Raw genomic sequence first — 22,860 nt, 5'->3', positions numbered from 1 at the left:
TGCGGATGGCAATTGAACATGGAGTTGAATATTCAACACTAGTGATCTGACAACTGTCCTCACCACACCTGAGAAAAGCAGGGTAGTTAATAGGGCATAGGGCAGACTTGGTGGCACAGAAATTTTATATTCCAGTGACTCATTGTCACTCACTACCACAACATCAACTGCCCGGGGTGGCTGCCTCACTCTGTCTAATAATAATAATAATAATAATAATAATAATAATAATAATAATATAAAATAAAAATAAAAATAATAATTTATTTCTACCCCGCCCATCTGGCTGGGTTTCCCCACCCACTCTGGGCTGCTTCCAACAGAAGGTTAAAAATACATTAAAATATCAGTCATTAAAAACTTCCCTAAACAGGGCTGCCTTCAGATGTCTTCTAAATGTCATATAGTTGTTTATTTCTTTGACATCTGATAGTAGCGCTCATGAAGTCTCCCAGTTCTGGTATCCTCCCACCAGAAGTGTTATTGCTTTATATTTTTGCTTTCAATGCTTGCTTTATTTGTGAAGGTGCATTAAAGGCATGTAGATGAAATAAACAGATGATAGCAGTATATGCTTGGACTTTAAAACTACGTATTTTATTAATGCTTCGCAAATTACAGAAATATCCACTATAGAAAATGCATTAGCTGTCTATTTCTCCTCTTCTTATCTCAAGGAATCAGTAGGGGACCTTATGATAAGAAACATTCAGTTAAATCATTCTGGGAAATACAGATGCACAGTACAAACAGCTATGGACAACCTATCTGAAACAGCAGAAATTATTGTAAGGGGTAAGTCTATTATCTATAAAACGCCAGCTAACTGTAACACAGGGAATGATATGATATGCAAGAGCATCAGAGAAGAGGTTGAATGAAATGTAAATAACTCATGATCTACAGCTCAGATATGTTTCTTACCACCATATAGTCCCATCAGAGTAAAATATGCCAGTGTGGTGTAGTGGTTAAGAGCGGTAGTTATGTAATCTGGGTAACCGGGTTCGCGTCTCCGCTCCTCCACATGCAGCTGCTGGGTGACCTTGGGCCAGTCACACTTCTGTGAAGTCTCTCAGCCCCACTCACCTCACAGAGTGTTTGTTGTGGGGGAGGAAGGGAAAGGAGATTGTTAGCCGCTTTGAGACTCCTGAAGGGGAGTGAAAGGCGGGATATCAAATCCAAACTCTTCTTCTTCTTCTTCTTCTTCTTCTTCTTCATTTCAGTGCCCGCTTAAAAAATGTATTTGTTTTTCCAGGCATCTGTAGAATACTCAATTTTAGTTAATCTTATTATTATTAGGAGTGTGAAAAACACACTGTATTTTTAAAGCTTGGTGGTTATGATTTGAATATTTTCCTGCTCTTTTCATTTCTTATCATTGGATTCAGGTGTTTTTTTTAATTTTGCAGGAACTGGCACACAGTCTTGTGTGCATCCCATCCTGAGATCAGGTGATGAAGGGCAGGTTAGAAATACAGGGTGGTATTCTACAAAGTTTTACTCAGAGTAGACCCATTCATAGTAATGGATATGATGAACTTAGGCCCATTAATTCCAGTAGATCTGCTCTAAGAATAACATTGTAAGGGGTGGTGCTTGCACAGTATATGTGCTTTATAGGTTGACGTCAGACTTCTCAAGAGTTCCTCTCACAGGACACTCCTACTAGAGGGAGAAGCTAAGTAAAATAGGAAAATAAGTTTGGTGGCCTTTGGGGCCAGAGATGGCAGAGAATTATTTTGGATTATTAAGAAAGTGAAGAGAGAAGTATTTTGTATAGTTTAGGTTGTAATCTAGGAGGAACGGCTAGACAGACATCTGTGTTATGCTTTAAGCCATATGGCCTTAGAGCAGGGGGTTGAACCAGCGGGTTACTTCTGATTTCTAAAAAATATCTCTAATCAATCTAGTAGTGGATATCAAATGCACAACAGAGCCCTAAAGAGCCGCACCATTACAAAGTATTCTGCTAAAGTAAATGTGCATTTTCTTCCTTTTTAAATAAGGCACTCCAGGTCCTCCCAAAGATGTTAACATTGAACATGTTTCCAGTACAACGGCAGTGCTAAACTGGAGACAAGGAACAGATAATAATAGTCCAGTCCAAATATACACAATTCAGATAAGGACCCCTTTTTCAGTTGGGTGGCAAGCAGCTTCAACAGGTATACAGCCACATTTCTGACCTACATTCTATGCTATAGTTTCACATTCTTCCACCGCTAATCATTTTTCGCTTTTATGTTTAGTTCCTGAAGTTATTAATGGAAGGACCCACACGGCAACAGTGGTTGATCTGAACCCTTGGGTTGAATATGAATTCCGTGTTGTGGCTGGCAATAGTATTGGGATTGGAGAGCCAAGCACGCCATCTGAGCTACTAAGAACTAAAGCATCCAGTAGGTTTCCTGAAATTGTCTTGATGGGTTGAGAAACTCCTTAAAAAATGTAACACTGTTCATTTCAAAAGTACAGTGGTACCTCGGGTTACATATGCTTCAGGTTACAGACTCCGCTAACCCAGAAATAGTGCTTCAGGTTAAGAACTTTGCTTCAGGATGAGAACAGAAATTGCGCTCCGGCGGCGCGGCGGCAGCAGAAGGCCCCATTAGCTAAAGTGGTGCTTCAAGTTAAGAACAGTTTCAGGTTAAGAATGGACCTCCGGATCGAATTAAGTACTTAACCCGAGGTACCACTGTAAGCCATAATGGCTCACCTCTACTGCTCAGTGATGTTGGCTTTGGACATCGTTATTCAAATGTTACGTTCTTCTGTATTCTGTATCTTCTGTTATCAGCTAAAAATTGGCTTGCAATTCAAAATTCAAAAGCCATGTTCAAATATATAAAAGGATGTCATATAGAGGAGGGAGAAAGGTTGTTTTCTGCTGCTCCAGAGAAGCGGACACGGAGCAAGGTATCCAAACTACAAGAAAGAAGATTCCACCTAAACATTAGGAAGAACTTCCTGACAGTAAGAGCTGTTTGACAGTGGAATTTGCTGCCAAGGAGTGTGGTGGAGTCTCCTTCTTTGGAGGTCTTTAAGCAGAGGCTTGACAACCATATGTCAGGAGTGCTCTGATGGTGTTTCCTGCTTGGCAGGGGGTTGGACTCGATGGCCCTTGTGGTCTATTCCAACTCTATGATTCTATGATTCTATGAAAATATTGTGAGTGGGTTTTTTTTTTGTTTGTTTGTTTCTTTTTGCGGGAGGGGGGTGTCCAGGAACAATGGAAGGGTGTTTGACAGTAGCCTCTCCTCCCTCTGATCTCTTATTCTGAAGGGGTTCCCGACTGATTCCCAAGAGTCCAGGTGTGAAGGAAGAATGGCTGGATGCATCACCCCTTCCTGCCGATTAGCTTTTACTTCCTTAGGCATCAGTCCTGGGAGTAAGCCCCATTAAATGCAGAAGTCAGAAGGCAGTTCATCCCTGTTTTAATGATGCACAGAGCTTTTTATTGCTAAGTACTGGGAGAGCATAATTCTATCACTGTACAATGAATGGATAAGGAAAGTATGTTTCTTATTATGCTGCACAGACTATTTTATACACTGTAGAATTCAAAACGATAGGGTTTACAAAGTTCCTTTAAACTTTGACCTTTCATAGACAGCTTCATGTGGCTTCGATATCCCCTCATTAGGACTGTCAAAATCTGTAGAGTAGACGATACAGAAATAGAACAGAGTCACTGGTGTTGTGTACAGGTTAAAGTATTGAACCAAAGAGTCCTGCAGATTTGGATAAACTCTACTCACTTCACTACTCAGATGCCCCATAGGCAAAAGGGAAACGTTTCTGTTGTGCAGCTGGCTGCTAAGATTCTAGATTACTAATTAAAATCATCCTCAGAGTAACAGGTGTGGCAAATAAAGAGTAATGAAAGGGTGAATGAGAAAGTCTGTCTTATAAGGTCTACATTGCCAGCTAAAACTCGATCGAGCATTTGTAGATTCCTGGAGGCAAATGAGCCACTGCTCATTTCATTAAAATGGAGCTGAGAATTAATTGCGCTTCTGCCGATGCAGTTAACCGTAAATTTTCATCTGCTTCTCAACTATGACCCAGTTGAGGCTTTGTTGAGCAGTAGTATAAATTTCTTTCCCATGCAAATACAGTAAATACTGAACTCATTTAACACAAGCACTAATTGAGCATTAACTGGTTCATGGAACAGTGGAATGTTAGTTGAGCTTGGCTTGAAAGTCTCCTTTTAATTCTTCATTTAGTTAACCACCCCATTTCCTTTTCCTTCTTAAACTTTTGCAAATCTAACACAAATCAATTGAAGTGAACGGCAGCAATGAAAAAGGATAATGGCTGCCCCCCCATTCCCAAAATAATGTGTTATTTGCATGAATATGGCATATCTGAAAATAAAATAACTCAACAAAACTTGTTTTGTCAACTACCCTGTGTAGATTTCTAGTTGAGTCTATTATGGTCAGCCTACTACTAATTTAAAATACTTAGTGGCTTACCATGTAGATTGTTCCTGTGGCACTGCACATATCTAAGCCACTGTCAGCTTATCTCAAGATCCACTATAATGAGGTGATCTATACAGGCACCTTGGAGGGAGCAAGGAGAAGGGGACGACAGAGGACGAGATGGTTGGACAGTGTTCTCGAAGCTACCAGCATGAGTTTGACCAAACTGCGGGAGGCAGTGAAAGACAGGAGTGCCTTGGCGTGCTCTGGTCCATGGGGTCACGAAGAGTCGGACACGACTAAACGACTAAACAACAACAACATACAGGCACATTAGTTTTATCCCTATAGAATCCACTCCCCAAATGTTGAGGGAACCCATAGCCCAGTTGAGAACATATCTATAGTTCAGCCATGGTCAGTTTTAGAACTTATCTGCATTGGTCCAGAGAGCAATGGAACCATTGCCAACCAGGATGCTAAACCTCGCTATTGACTTTGGATCTCATGTATTGATTTCTCTTTTCATATGGTCATTCAAAGAAGGATTTACAAAATTATGAATGCCTTTTTAATTTCGCAAATTTGTGATGTTTTTGTTTTTGCTTTACCCTCCTAGTTCCTACAGCGGCACCAGCAAATGTGAGTGGAGGTGGAGGAAGCCGGTCTGAGCTCGTCATAACATGGGAGGTAATTTGTAAATCAGCCTCAGCTCTTCAATATAATGAAGGGCGATTACAATACAGGTGTAGCAAAAGCAGGTTTTGTTGCACCACTGGTAGCAATTTAGAGAAGTAAACTGTGAGCAGCATGTTATAAAGATGTTTAGAAGTCATCTGTAGCCCTCTTATCATCATTATGCAGAAGGCAGCTTAACACTCTAATCTGTTTGGGTATTTTGCACATTAAACATTCCACACAGTTTTGTTTGCATGTCTCTTGCTGTTGTTTTCTCCCATTTGGAATATTATGCTGCCAAGGCATACCCTGTCATGCATAAAAGGAGACATGGCCTTTCAGTATCAAATACCACTCAGTGTATGTTTAGAAGGCAAAATCAAATACCCAAAGGATAATTCATGCTGAAGGAAATAAGTTCAGCTGAACTCACTGAGACGTAGTTCCAGCTAAGAGTGGCTTTGGAGGTAGCTGGAGAAGTTCCCAAACCAAATGCACAATCACTTCTGCAGTCCAGAGGTGGATCTCCTTTAAATGTTCAAATGGGAATTGTCCGTAGCTGTCAACGTTTCCCTTTTTTTAAGGGAAATTCCCTTATTCCAAATAGGATTCCTCGCAAGAAAAGGGAAAAGTTGACAGCTATGGAATTGTCACAGGCTATACCTAGGATGTGGGCACTCCCCTTGAGCAAGTTTCACTTAAAACATCACAAGGTACATGAATTACTGTTCATTTGGCCCAAAGCTGGTCTGACTATATGCATGCATGTCTTTTATTTATTTATAGGATCTCTCACCTGCCCTTTCTTACCCAGGGTGGGTTATGACAACGTAATACACAATTATACAAAAAAAGATAAAGTGGTTGCCATTATACAGTGAGTAACGCCATTCCATATTGAGCAGAATAGTGTTCCTTGAACAAAACAGGTTTATAACATTATGTGTGGTGTTGGAAAATGGATAAGGTTAAGTTTATCTTCTTCTCTCATCATACCGAGAACCCAGGGTTGTGTGTGAAGACCCTCAAGACCTTCCAAAGAAAGACACAGTTGACACCAATATTAGTTTAAGGTTATTGGCATAGTTTTGGCCACAGCTTTATTGATTACAGAATGTGAGTGGTTTGCTTAGGCATTGGTTTGACTAGCTGCACCTACACCTCTGGCAGGGCAGCACTGACAACTGGACACTGGCAGAAGTCAGTAAGGGTAAACAGACCGGGGGAGCATTGGTCTTACCACAGACACAACCTCACCCCAAAATGCTCCCTGGTGCTCTGGCTTGGCCTTAACCCCTGGAAGGGGATCAGACAAAAGAATGGTGAGCACCTGGATTCCTTTAACGGAATATGCTATTGCACATTGTTAGGGGCAGGTGTGACAACCTCCCCTCAACTCCACATTGAACCAATGCCTAACCACCAAACCTTACAAAGTTGTGATGATTTGCTACGCAGCAGGCGAAACCCAAGTGGCACCAGCCAATCAGCCAAATGGGAAAATTCCTACCAGGCCCCTGTCCCAAAAACAGACAACCCATAAAGGCATAGCAAAGTGATAATGAATCCTAAATATAGGGAGGGTGGGTGGGTGATCCAGTGCACGGGGCGAAAAGAGAAAGCTCAACGCAACGTGCAGCAGTACATATAGGTCCCTCGGTTAATGCAGAATTATCCCAGCAACCGAGGGACCACCAATCAGGTTGTTGTGGCTATCCAATCGCTCCCACCCACAACAGCAGTGAGGTCAATCTTGATGATCTCACCACAGCACATGCTCTCTGGGAGGAGAATACGATTTACCACGTAAGTTTGAATGGAGGGAGATTTTCTGTATAGGCAAATGAAAGTACTTCTTCAAACGGCACATAACTAAACTATAGATTTCAAAATGGCAAGATGATCAACATGGATGGCTTTAAAAGGGGATTTAACCAAATTAACTGAGGCGAGGGTCACCAGAGGCTACTAGTCATGCTCATGGTTTGTGCGTGAATACCAGTTGCTGGGGAACACAAGAGTCATGTTCTGGCTATGGGAACCTCATAAGCCTCTGGTTGCTTCTGAAATAGGATGATGGCCTAGGCATACCTTTGGGGTGATTCAGTAGGGCTCTTCTTATGTCAAGTTTTTTAAGCCAGAAAATTGACTACACTAAATATAGTAAAAGGAGATGATAAATACTTGAGTTTCCAACCTAAGAGGTTCTTTCTGCAAGTGTTTTCCCCCCAACGTTAAAGAAAAGGAACACTCTTCATTGCAAAATGTGTAAATTGACACAAATAAAGTGGCAAACTTTTTCTTTTTCTGTCCATAGTTCACTTATGCTGCCCTCACTCTCAGAATTTAGTTTACAAAGATCGGTATGGCAAGAGTCCAGCGCATCATTTGAGCTGTGTTCTTTTAACAAACAGCTGCATTACACCCCACTTTCTGAGAGAAAATGTTTCTCTGTCAGCATGTGACAGGGAACATGTAAAATGTGCTAGTCCTTTATTCCCATTGACTTGACAACTGACAGTTGCTTTCTGTGCATCACTCCAGAAAAAGAGACCAGGAACAAAGAGAGTATTTTGACTTATTAGGGAGAGAAAGGAAAAGAGCTTAGGCAGGAAGATGGACTTTTGGGGTTTCAGAAAGATTTCCAAAAATGACAAAAAAGACTCTCTCTCTTTAGCATTCAGTAACTTTTGTACCTTTCGGTTTAAAGGAATATGAATACCGAAAAATTGTGCCACATTATAAATTATGGGTTTTTTAAAAAAATGTATTTCCCAGAATGCACACTCCAGCATTTCTTTTATCATATTTCTCTAACTGCTTTATGCTAGAAAAGTGACTCAGAGCACATGCAAGTTTCAAAAATGCTGCACATTAATCGGATTTTAACACTTGAGTTTTTATTTTGCAAAACAGAACACCACAATTCTGCTTTACTGAGATTAATTGATCAACAAATTCAATATTACAGGAGCACCTCCCCAAAATTAAATAATCCAGCAAGTAGTATGAGACATTAGGTAGATGGGCAGATGATAGATATGCACATTTCCTGTCTCTCTAATATCAATCACTGCTATATATTGCAAGTCTGAACAAAGAACAGCAGCAAAAAAACACAAAGGTGTGATTACTTTTCTGGTATGTCCAGTAAATAAATAAATATTACTGCTATATACTCACTTCTTGTCACAAGGGTAAGCAGTGAATGCTAAAAGCAATTTAAAAAACAACAACAAATAAACATTCTATCTATGCATTTAGCTACTTCCATCCATATCCAATTCTCAATGGCATAGTATTGGTACTTTCTTACTGTGATAATATCTCAGTGCTTTATTGTATCATTGTATATTGATCCCCATGAACATACCTTCGTATTCCGCAGTGTCTATATGAACCCTAAAGATGATTAGTTCCTCTAATTTATTTCGGGATTCACCAACTTAGTTGGCTTTTAATGTTCTTCCTCTACCTTTGAAGCAGTGGTTCCTTTGAAGTGATTATGGGTATGATGTTTGACTAAAGAGCACAGATGAAGCCTTAATGGCTCCAATATTCCACCAGTGTTTCTTTTTCCATAAAGTATGTATGAGGAAAAGGACGCCCTCATGAAAATAATATCAACATAGTCACCAGTGCATATTTTGTCCATTTGGTTTATTAAGAGAAAGATTGCTTTGGCCATACTTACAGACAGAAACATGGCAATGTTGAAACTATAGAATGTTAAAACTACAAAAATAAAATAAAAAATACTGGTTATATTCTGGTGACACACACTAAACTTACATGCAAATCTCGGGGCACTATGATCTGGGAAATGGCAATGGGAAAACGATTAACCCTTTCCCCAGACCTGCCAATTTAGACCGCATTCCCATGTGAGCTTTTAGTAAAATAGAAATACCAGGAGGTCCATTCATGAATCTCGTGTGCCTCATGTAGCATGGCCCAAAGTTGCAATCACCAAGTTGGTGTACACTTATATAGCAATAGGCACTTCCATTCTGTTGTCATTCTTCAAAAATTAGCAATTCAGCACTCCAAAGTGTGTGTAGGATGGTGGAAAATCCAAAGCAAAGTAAGATAATGAAATGAGTCTTATTTTTAAAATGTATTGAATCCTTTAAATGCTGCTGATTAGGTCTTTTGTTTCTAAATTGATTGCTTCAATTGATTTATTTTTATTGTTATTTTCAATATTACATTGACTGATGGAGCAAACATTATTATCTTCTTGGAAGCACAGTCAACCAAATCAATACAACTAAAATACACTGATAGAGAGAAGATTCAATTAAAACAGCATATACAGTGCTTGCAAGTGGTTATTGATTGATTTTTATGCCTCTTGCAGTCAGTTCCTGAGGAACTACAATACGGGGAAGGTTTTGGCTATATTATTATGTTCCGGCCTCTGGGCTCTGCAAGCTGGACAAAGGCAGTGGTTGCCTCAGTGGAGGCATCCAAATACATCTATAGAAATGAAAGCATCACACCCTTATTCCCTTTTGAAGTGAAGGTGGGAGTCTTCAATCATGAAGGAGTAGGCACAATGAGCCCAATATATATTGTGTACTCTGGAGAAGACGGTAAGCAAAATCATCCATGTCTTACCATTTTTGACATTATTGGGTCTTCTTACTTTGGTGTAACTGATATCCGAACCATATTGTGAAGCAGTGGCTTGGATGCATTGCTGTGCAATAATGTCATGGTAGTTCAATAGCATCTACTTCTGCTTCATTGACTATGCAAAAGCCTTTGACTGTGTTGACCACAGCAAACTATGGCAAGTTCTTAAAGAAATGGGAGTGCCTGATCACCTCATCTGTCTCCTGCGAAATCTCTATGTGGGACAAGAAGCTACAGTTAGAACTGGATATGGAACAACTGATTGGTTCCAAATTGGGAAAGGAGTACGGCAAGGCTGTATATTGTCTCCCTGCTTATTTAACTTATATGCAGAATTCATCATGCGAAAGGCTGGGCTGGATGAATCCCAAGCCGGAATTAAGATTGCTGGAAGAAATATCAACAACCTCAGATATGCAGATGACACAACCTTGATGGCAGAAAGTGAAGAGGAATTAAAGAACCTTTTAATGAGGGTGAAAGAGGAGAGCGCAAAATATGGTCTGAAGCTCAACATCAAAAAAACGAAGATCATGGCCACTGGGCCCATCACCTCCTGGCAAATAGATGGGGAAGAAATGGAGGCAGTGAGAGATTTTACTTTCTTGGGCTCCATGATCAGTGCAGATGGTGACAGCAGTCACGAAATTAAAAGACGCCTGCTCCTTGGGAGAAAGGCGATGGCAAACCTAGACAACATCTTAAAAAGCAGAGACATCACCTTGCCAACAAAGGTCCGTATAGTAAAAGCCATGGTTTTCCCAGTAGTGATGTATGGAAGTGAGAGCTGGACCATAAAGAAGGCTGATCGCCGAAGAATTGATGCTTTTGAATTATGGTGCTGGAGGAGACTCTTGAGAGTCCCATGGACTGCAAGAAGATCAAACCTCTCCATTCTGAAGGAAATCAGCCCTGAGCGCTCACTGGAAGGACAGATCGTGAAGCTGAGGCTCCAATACTTTGGCCACCTCATGAGAAGAGAAGACTCCCTGGAAAAGACACTGATGTTGGGAAAGATGGAGGGCACAAGGAGAAGGGGACGACAGAGAATGAGATGGTTGGATGGTGTCCTTGAAGCTACTAGCATGAGTTTGATCAAACTGCGGGAGGCAGTGGAGGACAGAAGTGCCTGGCGTGCTCTGGTCCATGGGGTCACGAAGAGTCGGACACGACTAAACGACTAAACAACAACAAGTTCAATAGCTAAATTCACTACATCATAAGAAGTTGGTTGCCACAGGAAGTCTTTAGTTGTGAGAGATCAATCTTTTCATGATTTTTACAGTTTTATAACCCCTTCTGTTTATTTTTCATTATAACAATTTGGTATTACATTGTGGTCTCTAAAATGTATGTTTTCTGTGCCACTATTGCTCTCCCAGAGCCACAGATAGCACCAACTGGAACCATTGTACAAAGTTTCTCAGCCTCAGAAATAGAAGTCTCTTGGAATCCTGTGGTGTGGAACAGACATACTGGAAGGGTTCTTGGCTATGAGGTGGGACACTTCATATTAGATTTTTGTAGTCAAATATAGCTGGTTCATTCATATATAGATATAGACTACCTTACCCTTCTGTCCCTTTTTCTTTTTGCCCCACAGTTCCCTAGGTTCTACTGTAACCTTTTCTGTTCACTTGCTGTATGCCAACATTTCATGTCCATTCATTCTTGTCCCTCTCTGCTTCCAGCCTCCCAGTCAAGCTCCACTTTTAACTGCTTTTTTCCTGATTTTCAAGATCGTTTCATCCCATTACTCTATTTGACTCCTCCTTTCCAACACACCATCTCTGCTATTTCATTAATAGCCTTTCTGGTTTCTTGCCTCCTGAGCACCAGCATTCTTGCAACACAGCTTTTCAACCTCAACCTCTCCTGCTTTTGTATACATATCCTCTAGTCCAAAGCCTTGCATGTGATTATTTGCAGACAGATTGGTCTCCTTTCAACTTTGAATAAGATTCTGGGGTTGTTGTTTTTTTAGACAAACTCGCCCTGTGCAATTAGAATCTCTGTAAATATTCCATGGGGACGTGGGTGGCGCTGTGGGTTAAACCACAGAGCCTAGGACTTGCCGATCAGAAGCTCGGTGGTTTGAATCCCCACGACAGGGTGAGCCTCTGTTGCTTGGTCCCTGCTCCTGCCAACCTAGCAGTTCAAAAGCATGTCAAAGTGCAAGTAGATAAATAGGTACCACTCCAGCGGGAAGGTAAACAGCGTTTCCGTGTGCTGCTCTGGTTTCGACCAGAAGCAGCTTAGTCATGCTGGCCACAGACCCGGAAGATGTACGCCGGCTCCCTCAGCCAATAAAGCGAGATGAGCGCTACAACCCCAGAGTCGGCCACGACTGGACCTAATGGTCAGGGGTCCCTTTTCCTTTACCTTTAAATATTCCATGATTCACTGGAGGGCAGCTTACAGATTGGCAATGGGAGGTAGCAAATTGCACTGTCTGTGCATTCTATTATCTCAAACCAGATAAACCATTTTCTTTCTTAGATTCCTTTCTTTAGTAGCTTTTAATAGCTATGGGTTGCATCCAATGTTGTCGTAGCACTCATTGAATGATTTTCCTCTCTCTTGTATCCCCATTCCCCCCACCCCAAGGCAGGGGGAGCTTTTCTGCAGGGTTTGTGGAAAGATAGTTTGCAGTTTTGCAAACCTTGACTTCACACACAAAAAGGGCCCAAAAGGGTCTTGGCTCAATACTAGTGAATGGTCTCTGCATGCAGGAGGTCCCAAGTTCAATCCCTGGCATCTCCAGGTAGGATTGGGAGGTACTCTTGTCTAAAGTCCTGGAGAGCTGCTGTCAGGGTCTCACTCAGTATAAGGCAGCTTCCTATGTTCCCAAGCCTGCTGAAACCTCCTCTTGTGTGGGGATGGTGCCACTGTAACTACATTTGCTGCTGAACCTCAGAGTGGATGGTCTAGTTCAGAAAGCACATGCTCTTCCACATCAAACAACTGTTAGAGCTCAAAGGGAGGCCTAAGTCAATAGTTATTGAATTGTAACTACATGGGCAAGAAACATAATAATTAAGATCTCTCTAGGAATCCTCTTTCATTTCATTTCTTTTTCCTTTTTGCGTCATGGTTTAATTATAGATCGACAAGCTCTTAAGCATTACTCACCTTATCAAAGTTTCCCCTTTAGATAGCTATAAAAGCAAAGGAGTCCTAATTTGTTTATGTGTGCGTCCCCCCCCCCCGGTTTGTATTCAGGATGCAAGAAATGCTATAAATATTCATGCCTGCTTTTATATCCTGACAGCTTCAATTACAAAATCAGCTGTCCCTCTTGAAGCATTACTTGTCTACTTGTCTTCTTTCCAATCAAGATTGTAATTGGAGAAAAAGCAATGAACCCTTGCTCTTAAACTTTAGGTCTTGTACTGGACGGACGACTCAAAGGATTCTGCAACTGGCAAAGTCAGAGTCAACGGCAACATCACGGCCAAAAATATCACCAGCCTCAGGGCCAATACAATGTATTTTGCCACAGTGAGGGCTTTCAACACAGCTGGGACTGGACCATCCAGTGTCCCAGTTAACGTCACTACAAAAAAAGCACGTGAGTATCTTAAACAGCCAATGACTTTTTTTAAAAAAAGCACAAGTGCACTTGACTCACAGTAACCTGCTGCAGCATAACTTTGCCTAGTAGAAAAGCACCATAAAGTTCCACAACTAGTATGTCTGTCCTATATTTCAAAAGGAAGTGATGATACTGGATGCTGAACTACAATAACTGATAAAGTTGCCACCTTTTTTAAAAAATGCAGTGCTTAAGTACTGCATGGGTATTGTAAATAGGTCTGTGTGTTACTAAATGAAAAGTCCTCCCCTTCATTCAGAGACTGATTGGGCACCCAGCTTTCCCAACACGATTAAATCAATAATCGCAAGCAGTACACCAGCCAATTCACTTCACCACATGAAGTAAACCACACAATTTACAAAATTTCAAAGGGATTAATGTGGGTCACCATGAAGTGCCCAGCCCACCATATTTCTTTGCTGTCCAAGTGCTACCCTTCCTTCCCGGAAGTACAGGCAGCTGTGCAAGGCAGATCCCCAAGAAAGCAACACCTTGGATTGGGAGTCAACCAACTCAGGTGGAAATGCCAGGCACCTCTGTCTGTTTCAAGTCTTGGGCTAATTTTCAACAGCTCCTGTCCAGGAAATGAGTTGCCACAGGCCTGCAGTTTCTCTACAGGATTTATTGCAAATGCTTTCTACAGATGCACCTCTGGGGAGGTGGGGGAATGATTGTGTCATGAACTGTACTTTTCAAAAGCATGGGGCAGAATACTCTTCCATTCTTCTCTTCCACAACTCTCATTGAGGGCTACCTCGTGTTACAAAATTCCTGCATGGAAGATACGTGCACATGGCAGACTAGGGGGTCTAATAATACAACACCAACTTTCGGCACACATACCCTGCTTCTCATGCTCCATTCTCAATAATAATTGCAGCATCCTCTGTGGTGCCCCCCAATGCTCAGCACCCAGTGCAACCAAACCGGTCATGCTTCCCTAAATCTGCCTCTGCTAACAGTAAGCAGTTATAAATCAATGCATTAAGTCCAGTCCTTTTAACAGAATCTAGTACAGGGGTCAACAACCTTTTACAGCCATGGGCTGGTCCACTCTCCCTCAGACCATGTGGTGGGCTGGACTATATTTTGGAGAGAGAAAAATATGAATGAATTCCTATGCCCCACAAATAACCCAGAGATGCATTTTAAATAAAAGGACACATTCTACTCATGTAAAAACACGCTGATTCCCGGACCATCCGCGGGCTGGATTTAGAAGGTGATTGGGCCAGATCCGGCCCCTGGGCCTTAGGTTGCCTACCCATGATCTAGTATGTGTATCATTTGATGGATTTTGTTACTTGTTTGGGAAATACTCCTTTTGTCATTTTGAAGGCTTGATCACATTTACAGCTGGAATTTCTACTAACCTTCAGTTGAACAAGGTGCATGTAACATTAGAAATTTCAGCACCTTAAGAATAGCAGGAAAAAGAAAAGGGTGAGGATATGAGATGGTCCTTTTGTTTGTTCTTCCTTTCCATTGTTAAAAATGGAGGAAAATAACATTTTGGCTCAAGGAGCGTGGCTGCTTCATTATAGCACTACTGCAGAAAATCTATAGTTCATCAAAGGGTTAGAAGTGTTCCACACTCATTCATTTCAATAGGCCTTTGTGCACCTGAATGCTGGATTGTTTTTATGGGGTTTAATGAGTATATATCTGTTTTCAGTTTCTCCCAGTAGTGCCAGACAAAAGCCTGGTACAACCTGTAACTTCAAAATAGTGTGGAAAGAGAATATCCTAGCAGCCAAGAAGAATCACATCACATTTGAACTGTGATGTATTGTGAGGAATCTAAACTGACATACCTTAAAATTCCAGAGGAAAAATTAGAATATGGTGTAAATATTCCCTCAGTTTCCCTCTTTGATTAAGCATCATTGGAAATGCATGAGAGCTGGAATGGTGTTCATAGTCCTCTGTGAAAATATCTCAATGTTCTCCACCTATCTTCCATTGATTTGATGAGCCTACTATTCATCCTTCTCATTCAAAATCACCTTGGGCTTACGAGAAATAGTGAGTCCCCAGTAATACCTTTTAATTAACTGGAACATCACCTTGCCCTTTTTCGTTTAACTCTTTCTCCTTTTTAGGTTACGTATGGAGAGGTGGCCACTAATGCACAGGTAAAGGGTGTTTTGTGGTTATTCATTTTTAATGCATGCAGAATCCTTATAAACACTCTTCTGCATAGTGCACATCAAAGAGGAAGTGGACGGGATGAGGACTTCAAACACTTTCCATATCTTACACTCAATGATAGAAGAGAACATAGAATTTGGGTGGAGGAAGTATCATAAAAATGGGGGGGGACACAACAAATCCATAAAATGGGTTGGATTCAGAGTCTCCATGAGCAAATGCTGCTTCTGGGGTGCTTCAACAGAGGAAAGTAGGGGGTATAAGTGATTCTTCATTGATTCTTTCTCCCCCCTGCAGCCCCCTGTATGTCCAGAAAAACTGTTCTGTGGGGTTGGAGGATACTCTGGAACAGTGTGGGAGGTGATACCCTCCTCCCTCGCCCAGCCCTATCATTGGGCAGAATGAGATGGCCACCTCAGGAACCTGAATTTGACATCAGGAAAGGGCAACAAATTGTGATTTTTACATTTATTATTATTATATTCTCACTCCCAGATGCAACCCATTGCATTTTAGTAAGGACATGGAAGTGAGAATCCGACCAAAAAAAAATCAAACTATTAACAACAACAACAACACAACTAATGGATTTTACTTGTGGACTAACTTGCATAGTAAAGTGAACTATGGATTGTTTCGATTTCACCTTTTCTAGCTTTATATTTTTAGACTGCATCCTAAACACACTTGCTAGTAAATCAGCCTACTGAACACAGCAGGACTTGCTTTTTAGGAAGCATGCATAGGATTGTGCTGTTAGTCTTTCACAGGTATATGAAGTGTACCTCTCATACAAGATGGTACCTGAAATTGCAGAAGACTCATTAACAAGGTCATCTGTTGCATCACAATCCTTCTATTGGATAGTTATGTTCAGTATAACATAGTAGAATGTAATATAGTCCTCTCCAGAAAGAACTATTTCCTCACATGTTCATGGATGCATTGATGGGAGAGTTGTGTGGGAATAGGACAATGTGAACCATCTGCTAATCTCCATGCAGTCTGATCTTCTTCCTGTCTTTTGAACTGCACATATTCAGCAGGGAGAACCTATACACCTCTAACTGAATCCACAATTAAGGTTCATCTGCACAATTGGGATTCCAATTTACATAGAGAACACCTGAATGCATATAGGTGGGCAGGCCCTCCACCAAATGCAAGGAAGTTTGGAGGGTGGAGCTGGAATGGATGAAGGGAAATTTCTGAAGAGGACTTAATGAAATAAAATTAGGCATCTTGAGGGAAGCTTGTCATTGGCTGAAATGCCAGCTATAGAAGGCTCAAATAAGTATCCTTCCACACAGTTCTATCTTCCTACTTCACAGAACAATGATGTGTGGGAATGTGCACCATATAACTTTGGAGATAGTAAGAAATCTGGTTATACTTTGTATATTTTTTTCCAGCTGTGAACTTGTGGTCAGTCTTTATATGGACAAAAAGAAACTGTTTCAATTGCTTTTAATCGTTTGCTTAGTTGTTTCTCATCAAAACTCTTCTGTGTCTTTTTAAATAAAATCAGATCAGAGCTAAGAAATATGTCTAGAATTTTCCAACTATCTTTGTGAAATAAATATTTATGGAATAAGATATATTTATGCCTTTCCACTTATGCAGGCATGTACTGTAGATAATATATTTCACCAGTTGGCAGTGGCTACCCAGTAAGAGTTCAGTACCCCTTGAACCAAGACCCCAAGAAATGGCACACACAGGGCATTAAAAGCTTGAGGGATTATTATTTTTTACCAGACTCAGGCCTGGAAATGAGCAACGGGTGCTCAAAGGACTAAACAAGCCCCTCTCCATCTCAGTTGAAGTCTGACCAGAAGAAGAGTTCCTGGCTTCAAATCATCTGTTCCAGATTCCTTCACTGTCCCTACCACCCTACTAGCTTTCCCTGAAAACCAATAACCCTGCCCTGCACCCACCCACAACAGGCACTTCTGTTCACTAGAGATGGGAGAAGATTTTGGTTTCCTCCACAATTTGCAGCAAGCCTGCATGGCTTATAGCCCACCAATCATGTTCAGATTGAAACATGGACATGCAGTTTAGATCACATGCGTACAACCTTTCCAGGCATGATTTGTTCCAGCTTGCTTTCTCTCCCCCCCCCTTTTATTTTTTTTAGTGAGGTGGTTTAGCTGACTCCTCTTATCTGTTCTTTCTAAAAGGCATTACTTGAGAAAAAGATGACAACCTCCATATACCTATGGGGGTGGCCACCTTCCCTCCCTCTGCATATGGCACCCCTGAAAAGCAACCAGGGACATTGTACAGAAAAAGAAAGGGTACCCACATAGGTATATGAGGGTTGGCATCTATTTCACTATACAATTCCCAGGACCGGGAAGAACATCATAACGTATTGCCACTTGCGGGGTTTTATGAGTCAAATGCTTTTGGTGAGTGTGGCAAGCATCACATTCCCTAGCTGGTTTGAGCTACATGATACATCCCAGGCCAATGATTGTGGAATAACTGTGGAACTTTAAATGAAATATCTTCCCAGCATCTGGGTGCAAAAGCATACAGCTAGCCAGATTGTGGGCTCTATTAATAATGTAATTTGTTAATACAGTTTTTTGATCAGTGGGTTCTGTTCTTCCCCGCCTGTTATGAATAGAATTTGCTTCACATAGGAAAGGCGATTGCAATAAGAGTCTTTAAATAGTTACTTTGAGTTTGAATCAGTCATATCTGAGTACTTTTCATGTTAACAGTTCGTGCAGCTTCTGTCTGGAAATGATGCATATTGTCCTTATCTTTTATTAAAGCGCCAAGTCAACGCCCAGCCAACATTGCCTGGAAACTGACAAATTCGAAGATATGCTTGAACTGGGAGCATGTGAAAACAATGGAAAATGAGTCTGAAGTACTAGGCTACAAAGTAAGTATGTTAAACATAGGAACTCCTGTGAGTGGCTGTATTTTAAGTAAAGTATTGCTATTTTTTATTTGGATCTAAAAAGCAATTATATTCCTTCATCATCTTATTAAGTGAAATGTATTGAAGTACAGAGCATGTGCTATGTTTGATGGGCCCTCAGATAATAAAAGTGGACTATCCTGAGATCCCAGAGAATCTAGATAAGTGACTCTGTAGTCAGTGCAGAAAACTGTTTTCACATGAAACATAAATGGTGAACGTAAATACAAAATGTCAATGAGTCTTACGCAAATCATGCTGCCACAAATGTTGTTCTTTTTGAAATGGAAAATATCGTTCCAAAGACTATGGTATATGCAGAGGCTTTAACCACAAAGGAGATGACTGACCACAATTTAAATTAAGAACCAAAAGGCTATTCTTCATCATCACATCTATACATCGAAGATCAGACAGATATCCTATGTCATCAGTCACATCAGTCGAAGACATAGGTTTCATTGAGGTGAATATATGAGGCTGTACCACTTCTCCAGATTGTGGGCTTAACTTGACTAAGTGGCCTTCTATATCCCCCTCCAAAAAAATCCATCACTGCTCCATGTAGAAAACTAGAATGGTAAATGTAGGCTAGAACCCTTTCCCCTGAGAATCTAGTTCTCTACATATATAGGTTGTTTGTTTGTTTGTAGAACATACATATGCACCCCTGAGAGTCATATAATCCAAAGCCCTACAATGCAAGAATCTCAACTAAAGCATCCATGGCACATGGTCATCCAACCTCTACTTAAAAACCTCTAAGGAAAGAGAGTCCACAGCCTCACAAGGGAGTCCTTTCCACTGTTATTAGTTCATCCTGATGTCTAGTCTTCTTTCTTGTAACTTGAAACCATTGGTTCAGATCCTGCCTTCTGGAGCAGAAGAAACAAGCTTGTTCCATCTTCCATGTGACAGCCCTTTAGGTTTTTGAAGATGGCTATCATATCTCCTCTTTCCCAGATGAAAGATACCCAACTTCCTTAACAATTTCTCCTCCTCTACACATGTTCCAGCTTGTCTATATTCTTCTTAAATTGTAGCATCCCAAATTGGACACACTACTCCGTATGTGATTTGACCATGGCAGAATAGAGTCGTATTATTACTTCCCTTGATACAAAAACTATACTTCTGTTGATGCAACCCATAATAGCATTAGCTTTTTTTGCTGCATCATACTGTCTACTTGTGTAAGTTAATGGTCTACTAAAACCCCTAGATCCTTTTTAGTAAGGCAGGTGTCTCTCATCTTGTATTTGTGCAGCTGGTTCTTCCTGCCTAGAATCTTACATTTTTCCCTACTGAAATTAATTTTGTTAGTTTGAGCCCAGTTCTCCCATCCGTTAAGTTCATATTGAATTCTGATTCTGTAGTCTGTGGCATTAACTACCCCCCCCCCCGGTTTGGTGTCATCTGCAAATTCATTTAAAGTAGCTACGTGTTCCCTTACTACCTCTTTTCAAATCTTGGGCTGCAGCTTCCTCCTTGCACCGTTTATTTCGATATCACCAGATTGGGCATTGCTTTCCTTTTGGATGAAGAGGCAAAGTAGATGTTGAGCGGTTCCACCTTCTCTCTGACACCCATTAACATTTCTCCATCTTCTCCATGCAGAGGACCTACTACTTGCTTGTTGTTCCCTCTTGTTTCAAACATAGCTGGATAAACCTTTTAATATTATTTTTAACCTCTCTTGCAACACTGAGCACATTCTGAGTTTTGGCCCACCTGACCTTCTCCCTGCAACTGTTGGCTACTAGTGTATACTATTCCTTCATGATTCCCCTCCCCTTTCTTCCATCTCTTATACATGTCCTTCTTAAACCTCAGCTTATCTGTAAACTCCTTATGCAGACACAGATGCCTTCCATTTTTCTTGTTGGAATTGCCTACATTTCTGCTCTCAGTAGTTCAGCTTTAAGAAACTCATCATTTTGGACTCTCTTCTCTTTCAGTATGTTTCTTTTGGTTTTCCAATATATTTCTTATCCATTAAAAAAACACTGGTGTAGCCCAAACATTTTTTTATTCTGAAAGTGTGGCCCAGAGGAAAAAAGTTTGAGAACCACAGGTATAATGAAACCCAAGAAGACATGATCACTTCCTCCAAAAGTTCTCAGTAGTTCCACTTTGTTGATCAGTTTCTCCCTGTTGGTGAGGACCAGGTCCAAGAGAGATCACCCCCTTGTTGTTTATCCCACCTTCCATAAAATGGAATTGTCAGCTAGGCAACTGAGAAATGGTCTGTCACCACATCCCTCTCTACAGGTCAGCTGTGAGATCAATAAATAAGTTGACTTTGTACCTGCCTTCTTTAATTCTTAATCACAACATAAAAATGGTGCCATTATCAAAGAACTGGTTCCCCCATTCTTTCTGACATGGGGCAATAACAAATCTCTACTACTTTGCAAATAGTATTCATGTATCTGGCCCCGTGAAATATATGTATTTAGCTGAGCTGGTGCCAGCTTGAATGAAATATTATTTGGGGGGGAGGTAAGCCCTACCTCACATAATTGATCACAAGATGATCACACACACCATTGATCACACACACCATTTGAATGACAATGGCCATTAACTTTGGGGGAGGGGTGCCCCCTGAAACATTTCATGGGTGGGTTCAAAGGGGCCTTGGTCCCTAGAAGTTGGCTCCAATGGAAGGCACTTACAAGGAGGCAAGGAATTCCTGTGACAAGGGCTTGAGCAGCACACTCAACTCAGTAGCAAATGGGGCAGGCAAAGTTGCATTGCTTACCTGACTTCTCAACACTGCACTCCACTGCCAGTTACTAAGAGGGGTGGAGTGGTGGAGAGCATCAGATTGGTGTAGCACTGGCAAAGCAGGTAAGCAGATTTGCTCTGCCCGCACAGCCCATCTGGCTGCTACTGATTTAGCCATTGGAAAGCTCTGAGAAGGAAGGAAATAAGTGCATTTAACTCTCATGGCTGCAGCTCAATGGAAATCACACATTATGCAAATGTGTCCACAACGGCAACTTTTTACATTGTGGAACCCCTTGGGCTGCTTTAAGGAACCCCAGAAGCTCCAAGGAACACAGCGAGAAGTGCTGGATTATAAGGTTGAAGATGTGCCGCTGCATGAAAGACAGGGAGGCATTGTGAACATATCCGTGCACCTCTTCAGATTCCACATGGGGAATCTCCATAGGGATTTCTTGTAAGCAACTGGAGCGGTCTGTGTTTTTGCTGAATGTGCCCACAGGGTGCTTGAAAATACGCTGCAGAAATGTTTGAGAACACAACCCACCATGCGGAGAAGCCTTAACAAAAGCAAGCGGCAATAATATAACAGGTCCTGCCCTTCTCTTGTTTTATATTTAGATTCTGTATAGGCAAAACCGACAAAGCACCACTCACATATTGGAGACAAACAGTACATCCGCTGAGCTGCTGGTACCTTTCGAAGAAGATTATCTCGTAGAAATAAGAACTGTGAGCGATGGAGGGGAAGGGAGCAGCAGTGAGGAAATTAGGATTCCAACCATGTCCAGTGAGTTACCTCACCCCCCCCCTTCCCCAACACTGTTGCTGTGGTCCCTTGACTGCTGGGAAGAACTAAAGCTGGATAGACCTTTGACACTAACTTGATATTATGGTACCAGGTAAACCTGGGAACAGTCTCTTACGTGCCTGGTTGGGAAAAAGGAAAACCAATTAACATGAGGGGGGAAATGCAGCAGAATTTTCAGGGGGCTGCGGATCTGCGGCTTGCTGATTTAAGTGGAGGCTGCAGCTGTGTGGAAATCAGTTACTGGGTCGGGTTGAAATTAAACTCTTCAGCATAATAATCCTCGTTATTTACTATTTTAAAGGTTCCTAAAATATACTGAGGACTGTGTATAGGTTTAAACAGCCAATGTCTCTGCCCACAGGCTCCCAGTTATTTATTTTAACTGAAGGGGAGGGGAGATGGAGGGACGAAGAAACAGTTTGCCTATTCCTATGCAAAACAAGGGGTTGGTTTCCTCCCCCCCACACACACAATTATAGGCACCTGCACCTGTGAACTAACTGAACTGAAAAAAATCTCATGACCTATTCACACCTGCGGCCAGTGCTTTTTTTCCTTTAAAAAATGTTTAGGGGGTACTCTCATTTTTCTACTCATATTGAGACCAAACTTAGATTCACAAAATGTTTAGGGGTATGCATCCCGTCCCCCCAAAAAAGCACTGCTTGCGGCCATCAATTTATCAACAGGCATGTGTGAACTGTGGGAACAGGGAGTCGTTCAACTGGAAAGGAAACAAAAGGGAGGCGAAAGGAGAAACAATGAGAGGGTATTGCAAAAGATCAAGATGGAATAACATGAACATGGAGACTAGGGGGCAATTCTGTGCAAAAGGGGCAAGAAACAAGAGATAGCAAATGGATGATTTCAAGATTGATACTAG

The 22,860-nt window shown here is 41.3% G+C and overlaps 1 protein-coding gene across 8 annotated transcripts in view; it reads left to right on the top strand.

Annotated features, from left to right (window-relative positions):
* The window catches only part of CNTN6 (contactin 6), a 194,000-nt gene that overhangs the window by 168,967 nt on the left and 2,173 nt on the right, over positions 1–22,860 (top strand). For 5 of the 8 annotated variants that reach the window (XM_082209351.1, XM_082209350.1, XM_082209352.1 and 2 more), the window contains 9 exons: positions 678–795; positions 2,010–2,168; positions 2,253–2,402; positions 5,053–5,123; positions 9,472–9,706; positions 11,132–11,247; positions 13,134–13,320; positions 18,285–18,397; positions 21,788–21,956. In XM_082209351.1, coding sequence (XP_082065477.1) covers positions 678–795; positions 2,010–2,168; positions 2,253–2,402; positions 5,053–5,123; positions 9,472–9,706; positions 11,132–11,247; positions 13,134–13,320; positions 18,285–18,397; positions 21,788–21,956 — 1,318 coding nt within the window. Of the gene's footprint in view, positions 1–677; positions 796–2,009; positions 2,169–2,252; positions 2,403–5,052; positions 5,124–9,471; positions 9,707–11,131; positions 11,248–13,133; positions 13,321–15,449; positions 15,483–18,284; positions 18,398–21,787; positions 21,957–22,860 lie in introns of those variants that run through there. The other 3 variants (XM_082209353.1, XR_014216004.1, XM_082209355.1) reach the window with 3 other exon arrangements.

The sequence above is a fragment of the Podarcis vaucheri genome, assembly GCF_965113315.1.
Source record: "Podarcis vaucheri genome assembly, chromosome: 2".
Taxonomy (NCBI): Eukaryota; Metazoa; Chordata; class Lepidosauria; order Squamata; family Lacertidae; genus Podarcis; species Podarcis vaucheri.
Note: the sequence above shows the minus strand (reverse complement) of the source record. Positions and strands in the feature narration are given on the sequence as shown.